The following is an 8,805-nucleotide window of genomic DNA, read 5'->3' as shown; positions in this document are numbered from 1 at the left end:
GCCGCCGGACAAGGCTGCCGCAGCCTTCTGACACCGTACCCCCGCTAGAGGGACCACGCTGACAACGACGACGACGACGGTGCGGCAGGGCAGGGTGGCCACGCGTACGAGGTGGTTGTCCGGTATAGGGTTTATGTTTTTTCTAGTTTTTTAGTTAAACGGTCGAAATATCGACATTTTTATGTAAACTATATCTGAACTGAATGAAATCCGTCCGGTTTGATAGAATTTTTTGAGATTGGTTCGAATTGTTGATCGGATCTCCTGCACCCATGTCTGTGGACTGATATCCAACTGTCCGTGGATGGAGCGTGAGGAAATTTGCGGGTTGCGGTTCTAGATGCCCTAAAGAATGGACTGGATTGTCGAGCAGAAAATTGAACTGGGCTCGTGCGGTTTGGTTTTAGGCGAAAAAAAAATTAAAACAAAAATGGCCTGAACCCGTGGGTTCAACCAGCACCGGTCGACCACACACACCATGCGACCGAAACGCACAAAGCTCCACCCGTTAGGGTTCCACGGCCGCCGCCCGCCGCCCGCTGCCCGCCGCTTGTTGCCCCGCCGACGCCGCCCCCAGCTCCGTCTCCGTCCTGCCTTGCTGCATCCTCCGCCGCTCTGAAGTGTACTGCATCCTCCGCCTCGCCGGACCGCCGTCGCCGTATTCCTCCTCCTCAACCTCGTCTTTTTCAGCCGAAGGTCGCTGAGATCATTCACCCGGTAAGCGATCTCCCTCCCCCCCATCCTTCCCTCCTTTCCCGTGTGTTCTTGGATCCTGTTGCAGCGTTTGAACAATAGGCGTGCCTTGCTGCGCCGCAGGACATTTCAAAGCATGGTCATTGAGTTACATTTATTTTATTGGTCAAGATAAAGAAATTTCACAATGTTCAGGTGAAGAAAAAACATTGAGAGTTTCCACGTATGCAAAACATGATAACACGATTTACGTTAGCTATAGGATAAATATAATCCATACCATTTTGCAATTTGGTTGCTGTTATGATAATATTGTATGATATGAAGGGGCAACTACGCCTATCTTTATCATACAAAGATATCACTACTTGACAATAGAGTTCTTTACTATCCTCTGCATGCAGGTTATAGAATTTCTGAAGCATATGGTATCGATCACCTACAATTATACACAAAAAAGGGAATATTTGTGTCAAGAAAAGCTGTGAATAATTTCTTGATCAAAATTGCAGGTAGGTAAGAATCTGCAAAACCATAAAAGATCTCTTAATTAATTTGAAATTACAAATACAAGAGTAACCATCTAAAAAAATCAAAGTATCAAGAACTTCTACATTATTATGGAAGCCATTAGAGAACTAAAAAAGTCACGGGGCTTGAGTATGAGAAAATGTTAAATATTAGGGAATATAGATTCAGTTTTAAGTCATGGAAGTGTTGTTCGTATAAAAGAAATAAGTTTCTGTAGAATTAATTGATGAACCACATATGTGAGTGCAACACAATTATGTATTATAGAGTTGGTCTGGTACTGATGCTTTGATAAAAGGAACCATTGCTAAACCTTGAGTGGTAGGATGAGTGACACATTCCTGCATAGAACTTATGAACTATAATTTGTCTAGAATATGGAGCAATACAAAAAACAATCTAAAACAAGTGAAAAAACATGACAAAAATATACACAAATAGCATGTTTTTAAAGGCAATTTATAGGAGTCAACTATCATTACGAATGTGACCTGGAAATAGATAACATCCTATAGTTTACTGAATTAGAGGGAAACTAGGATGATGTGAATTTGGAACCGGTATTAAAATGGTCCTAACATCAAATCCATATAAGTACCTTCTCTAGCGACATGAAGCATCGACAGAGTACCCCGAAACCAGGGGCGGAGCTAGGCTAACGCAAGGGTATGCAATGCATACCCAACATTTTTTGCAAAAACAATTCAGTATATAAGCTCCTATATGCGTTTATATAACATATGGCAGTATATAAGCCTACCATTGCCACCATCACTATGTAACATGCATTTTTTTTATAGGTGTGAAAAATGAGTTTGTGGGACAGAGCTGCTTCATTGGCGCCGAAGATAAGTTCGACATCAACGCCAGCACCAACATTGCTATCTATCGACGTTGAAAACCAAGTTCAAGATCAACCTCGGTATCATGAACTTTTTTATTTCCTACGTTGTTGTGAAGCAAAAAAAAATTCACCATGCATACCCATGTCGGAAATCCTGGCTCCGCCACTGCCCGAAACTCTGGCATATGAATGCAAAATTCAAGAGACAAATAAACCATTTCAGGCCAGATCACTCAATAGCTCACATATTTGAGCTAAATATATGCTTTCTTAAAAGAATTAGTGCCCCACGAATTTACAGGACGAGCGAGACAGATAAAAGTGAAATCACCATTAGAATGGTACCTTATCATCGGTCTATAATTAGCTATATAGTTGTACTACAAAGTTTAGAATATAAACTTTTTGTATCAGAGAACGAATATCACTCTTAACTGTTCTCAAATTACTAATAAGGTACGGATTATTTCCTCGGCCTTAGTAAAGAAACGGGATTAGATTTAGGGAAAACAACTGAAAAGTCATGACTTCTCTTCTAGTATCTGTGATGATAATTCGAGCTCCTAGAACTCAAGATACTAACCCTTTTTTGACAAGTCTACAATGTTTTGCAGTAGACTCAAATGGTGAATGTTAAGCCCATTTGTTAGGTGCCTTCTGAGTTGGTTGCTCATAAACATAAATATCTATATATACAAAAAGCATGGTTCAGTATTGCAATTCCTGAAATTGATTGGCTATCTTTTGCATCTTCTCTGTTAGAACTTAGAAGTACATAATTTATCAAGTTTAGGCTGTTAAAAAAATTAGACTGAACATTCACCAACGACACCAGGTAAACAACAATTGGTTGAGAAAACTGGTATGTTTAATTAACAGCAGAGCGGTACATGCATTTCATGTACCTAGAATTCAATCAAGCTTTATATTTTTTTCCTTACATTCAAATGCTCAATAAATTTCTCACGAGACTAACACCAAGAAAGCAGCCAAACAATTTGTCAATATGGAGAAATGTTGCAGCTGTGTACTCCCTCCGTTCCCAAATATTTGTCTTTCTAGAGATTTCAACAAGTGACTACATACGAAGCAAAATGAGTTATTCTACACTCTAAAATATGTCTACATACATCCGTATGTTGTATCCATTTGAAATGTCTAGAAAGACAAATATTTGGGAACGGTGGGAGTAGTAACTATAGAACAATATAAGATATTTTACTTGAAGGTAGAGCTTCATCGTACATGACGGAAATAACTGTTCATTCTATAAACTTGGAAATAATCAAATAATGCATACATATTTCCTCATCAGCACACACATGTAAATGCAGCACCGAGCAGCCTACTTTCTCAGTCCAGACACACCTACATTTATAGAAATAGGGTGGAGAAAACAATTAAGGAAAAATGAACCATTTGGTTGAGTGTCGATCCTTCATTATCTGCCTGTACACAACGCTGAAAGATGAGCTTATGAGTAACAACGCATGCACCAGGACGAAATCCCCCCAAAGGACCTCAAATAGAAAATCAAATTATTTTCTATAGAACAATTACGGCAGATAAAATGCTTCCATACTCCCAGAGCTAGCTCCCACAAAACATATTACAGACTACAGAAAGTTGGTACTCCAGTAACCTTACTCTCCAACATGCAGCATTATGGCTCAATTTAAGTACTATTAGAAATATGTATATAGCACAGTTCTGCAGCTTGTTTCACATCTATTTAGAAAACTTCAGAAAGACAGTAAAACACAATACCAATATCCGTATATGTTAGAGTCTTGGGATCAGAGGGCGTGCCTCTGGCCTCGAGGTGCCCGAGGGCCAATGAATATCCACCGGGTAGGCGTCTTGCCGGTGTTGATAGGTAAGGAGGAGGATAGCTTGGGGGAAAAGAATTAGTTTTATTGATGACTTGAGAATTCCGGTACCGACCACCTCCCCTTATATTATGGCGGGTCCAAGTTCTATTTGTCTTCCTAAAGGAAACCCACCCTACTAGGAATTGAGGCTGGCTTGGGTGGGTGGCCGCGCAAGGTGGTGCTACGGCACGATGGTTCCTTCCTCACCTTGTCCGTTCCAAGGTGCCCGCTTTTCGGCAATCCGGTGTCCTGGCGGCGGTGGGGTCTCCTGGAGCCGGGCAGCGGCCCTGGATGGTGAGGCTGTAAGGGTAACTTTGCGGTGAGCAGTGGTGGTGTCTCCTCTTGGATATGTGGGTAGCAAGGGGTGGAATGACGGGTGATCCTGGTGTCATCGTGAGTTTGTCAATTCAATGGTCGCGGCTCTTGTACCAGAATTGGAGGAAGTGGCGGCAGCGATTTCGTGGAAAAGAGGGGCTTGAAAGAGAGATCAGGAGGTGGCACGACAGAGGACCAAGATAGTTTGCGTTAGGTGCACATGCTTGTGGGCTAACCAAAGCGGGCCACACATTCACAATTGGGGTGCAGCGGCACCCCACAATCCCAATGCACCACAACGCTCGCTTTCCAGTGACCTTAGAGCTTTTAGGGATGTTGGATTAGCACTTCAGTAGTTGTAGACATCAAGTCTATGGCTTTGAACTGAAAGTGTGGTTGCTAACTAGCTAGATTCTGACAGAAGTAGAGCTTTGCTCCTCTTGTGTCACTCGTCCACGCTGCCACCTCGCGGCAGCCATCTCCTCCGCTCCCTTCCATCCCTGTCCTCCCCCCTCCCCCCGCTGCCAGGACCCTCTGTCGGGCGAAGCCTGATTGGCATAAGCATGGCGACGACGCGGCTCTTCTCCCTCTTTGTCGGGGTACGACGATCTATGGCACCAGCGAGGCCCCTTGCCTAGTTCGGCTGGGGAGATCAATGAGCACAGAGAGCAAATCTAGCAGTTCACACGCGAGATCTATCCAGGTTCAGGCCGTTGTGGGGGCGTAAAACCCTACTCCTATTCTATGGTGGATTTACTTGGGGCTCAAGTTACAAGCGCAGCTTGCCGGAAAAGGTGCGTGCAAGGTGCAACTACTGTATAAGAGTGAGCAAAGTGTCGACCTGTGCCAAGGTAGGCTTGGGCCTCCTTTTATAGACGAAAAGGGGTCACCACAGTGGCAACATGGTCATTACATAAATGTGAATAGTGGCCTCGATGTTATCCAACCTAATCCCGCCAGACTAGGACAAAGGCATTTAATGCGCCGTGAGCTGATAATGATCCTTTGGCAAAAGACGTCTCCTTCTGTGCCGTCAGGCTGGCCGAACCCTACCTTCTTGACACGTCTATGAGATGGGTGTCAATAAAGTTTAAACTTTACATGGCACGCCGACACGCGTCCTGATGATCTTCCCTAAGCCATCTGCCTGCTCGACACCTAATCTTGACAAGCCATCAGCTGGTCGACGAGGTGAAGCGATCGAGAAGCAAAGAGGCGAAACTTCCCGGCAAGGAGCTTGTCGGTCTTGGCTTGTCGGCGCGGAGCTTGCCAGCAACTGGGATCTTGTCCTTCGGTACTAACTTAGTACTTCTCGATGACCTGCCTGGAGGTCTTCTCACGGTCTTGTATATCAATATCTTGAGTCTAGCTTGCAGTAGCTCTCTGGCAAGCCTTGCCGGCGGGAAGGCTGCAACTGCCTGTGCACAAGTCAGGGTACTAAGCACCCATGTCTTAGTACACCGACATTCTTGTGCAATACAAGTAGTGCGGCTTACCGCGGGCCGGCAGGGGCGTTGTGCTACGGGTGGGACATGACGGTGAATCTGCGCGGGGTGGCGTTGGCGTGGGACAACGCCGTGAGGCTGCATGATGGGTGGTGCATCTAAGCTGGCAGGCGGGGCGGCCAGAGATGGCATTGCGGCGGTCTCGAGTGGCGTGGGGTGGCTCCCTCGACGAACGGTGTGTTGCGGTTTTCTTGTGGCTGGCTTGGGTGGGCAGCGTGAGGTGGTGGCATGTGTGGCTCTGGTGGCGAGTGTCGGGCGGGATCTAGGGTTTGGGCGGTAGCGGGCCTTGTGAATTGTTCCTTGGTCGGTTTTGAACGGCCACATGGCCCGTGGAGTCCTGCTACCCGGTGGTCTGCTTCGGGTGGGTGCGCGTTGGCATCGTGTGGTGGGCAGTCGGCCCATGACATGATGCTGGCTAGAGTCGGTGATCCTCGTTCCCGTCCGTGGTTGGGCCGGATCCATATGGGATCTGGCACCCGTAGCCGGGTGTCATCTGTGTCGGCCGCCATCTGTGTTGGCTGTCCCTAATCATGGTGGTGCTACGGCAAGATGGTTCCTCCCTTGCCTTGTCCATCCCAAGGTGCCTGCTTTTCGGCAGCCCGGTGTCCTGGCGGTGGTGGCCCGGTGGGGTGTCTCCTGGAAGTCGGGGCTGCAGCTATGGATGGTGAGGCTGCACGGGTGACTCTACAGCGAGCAGCAGTGGTGGCGTCTCCTCTTGGATATGTGGGTAGCAAGGGGAGGGTTGGCGCGTGATCCTGGTGTTGTCATGACTGGTGCGTTTGGTACTTCGGTGCCTCTTGTGTTCACGCTCGGTGTATCTTGTTAGGGGCGGTGTCTCCTGTGTTCACGCTCAGTGTTGGGTTGGTGGCACTTGTTCCACTTGCTCGAATGCTGTTTTATTTCTTTTTTGACTCGCTTGTATTAGGACTTCCTCATCACTTTGTATCGGTTAGGCCGTTTGTGCCTTTATTTATAAAGGATGGAGAAATCGTGTTTCGAGAGGACTATACTTGAAGTCTTCTGTGGATAAAAGAGACGCTCCCGCATGTTGTCATGTCGTTATGTTGGTACCATGAATCTTCCATCCACAGCAATCTGATTTCTAAACACCGTCCTCCGATGAAAGTATCAGCCACCACCCAAGTAGCAGATACATCAACGTATGGTGATCAAACTGACGGCCCTTGCTACTAACTAGTACGCCCTCTGTCCCTAAACATAAGACGTCTTGGCAGTTTAAATTGAACTGCCAAAACGTCTTACATTTGGAAACAGAGGTGGTACATACCATCTAGGCAACTACAAAAATGCTAAATGGAGCTCTGACTCGATGCAGCTAGTACTATATATGCTGCTGCTACCATATAGAATCATGAATACTACATGCATGGGCACCTGTCCATTGTGTCATTCCTAAAATTCTAGTTTGCACCTGTATTCTAATCATTTAGTTGATCAGCAATACTAGTCCGTACATTCCTGCATATATTCACATACATCATGGTTGCGCTTCTTGTACCAGACCGTGAGATCATGACACGAAACATAACACTGCAGGCATGGATCGATGTCGTCGCCAGTACTACCTCTGCCCACGGCTGCACCGCCTCTGCTCCCCATCATTCAGTTGGACGGAGAGAGCGGTTACCTCCGCTGGAAGGAGTCAGTGCTGCTCCGCCTCCACACTATTGGTGTGGCCGACGTCCTGACCGAGGAGCGCCCTCCCGACGAGAAGACGGCTGCCGGCAAGCAGTGGGCGCACATGGATGCATTGTGCCGTGGCCACATCCTCGCCACGCTCTCCGACCGCCTCCTTCCGGTCTACGCTCCCCACGCCACTGCAGCTGCCGTGTGGCGCGCCGTGGCGCGCACCTATGATCTGGACCTAACGGTGGATGTTCCGCTTCGAAGCGTGCCCTATGTGAAGGCCATCACATTCCAGTACACGGAGGACGAGCCCGTCACGGAACAGCTCGCGCTCCTAGAGGGCTTGACCACCAACGCAAAACTCGATAACTCTACCTTGTGTTTCATTGTGAAGCAGTTTCCGACATTGAGTGAGAAGGTCGCCACGCATGACTACCGTCTGAGCATGGACGAGATCTGGGAGATCGCTCGGCGGAAGGAGCGGGTGGCCAGGGTACAGGATATTCGCCGTGCCAGGGACGATCCGCAGACGTCAGACGGGCAAGGCAGCTTCTCAGATGGGGGACCGGCATCCAGAGACGATGGCGGAGGAAGAGAGGACGGAGGACATGATTCAGATGCGGCGAGCTTGTTAGATGGTTGAAACATGGCTTGCCCATCGTGCTCGTGCGTGGGCGTGCATGCCACAACTAGTCAGTCCATGTTTGTCTTGTGCGAACCAGAACTAGTTGTTAGCCCCCTGATGAGTCGTGCGATTTTATTTGAACCTAGTTCTTGTATATCACTGGGAGTCTGGATGGTGATGGTGATCTTTTGTTGGTTTGGAACCAGGCTGCGTCCTGGGTTTCCCTATCCTTTCCTTCTGGCTGCTGTGATGGCTTAGTTGCAGCTAGTCTTTTGAGCTGCTGTTTGCACTACTTTTCTTTTTAGCTGCTTGTAAGAACTATGATCGTTTCTTTTAATGGAAATCGAGGGACGATTGCTTTTATATATTCTATTAAAAAAACCTGAGTACTGAGGTACCTATTTTGCCAGATAATTTTATCTCTTTTTTTTGAGGGGTGCCAGATAATTTTATCTGTTTACGTTTGCTTTGTGAGTTTGTGTAATGTAATCGGTCCAATAGAACCGGACACATTGCCAGGGAACGCAGGCCGTGAACTGGTGCTGTTTTTCTTTTCTTCTTACCGACGGCATTCAGCCCACTGGAAAACTCACCATCGTCAGTTCAGGTGTGGTAGATCAGATTTGCTTTTCCAAGTACTCACATTGTTAATTTGGTTGGTTTCAAGGCTCCTTTGATTCAAAGGATTTTTTCACAGGAATTTCGGACGATTCAAAGGATTGAACTATATTTTTTCCCTAAAGCTTCCTTTGTTATTCTAATATATGAAACTCA

General features: G+C 46.9%; 1 protein-coding gene across 2 annotated transcripts; it reads left to right on the top strand.

The window, feature by feature from the left end:
- The first annotated feature begins 496 nt into the window (after positions 1–496).
- Positions 497–8,388, top strand: LOC119303429. Of its 2 annotated transcripts, XM_037580556.1 has the most exons (4): positions 497–717; positions 1,098–1,209; positions 2,025–2,146; positions 7,317–8,388. In XM_037580556.1, exons 3-4 carry the CDS (start codon positions 2,034–2,036, stop codon positions 8,047–8,049), a joined length of 846 nt encoding a protein of 281 aa, XP_037436453.1. In that variant the 5' UTR covers positions 497–717; positions 1,098–1,209; positions 2,025–2,033; the 3' UTR covers positions 8,050–8,388. The 2 variants fall into 2 exon arrangements, with proteins under 2 accessions (XP_037436453.1, XP_037436452.1); XM_037580555.1 differs by lacking the exon at positions 1,098–1,209.
- Positions 8,389–8,805: the final 417 nt, after the last annotated feature.

This window comes from Triticum dicoccoides, chromosome 5A, assembly GCF_002162155.2.
Source record: "Triticum dicoccoides isolate Atlit2015 ecotype Zavitan chromosome 5A, WEW_v2.0, whole genome shotgun sequence".
NCBI classification, from domain to species: Eukaryota; Viridiplantae; Streptophyta; class Magnoliopsida; order Poales; family Poaceae; genus Triticum; species Triticum dicoccoides.
The sequence above is the reverse complement of the archived record's forward strand: the minus strand, read 5'-3'. Positions and strand labels throughout refer to the sequence as shown.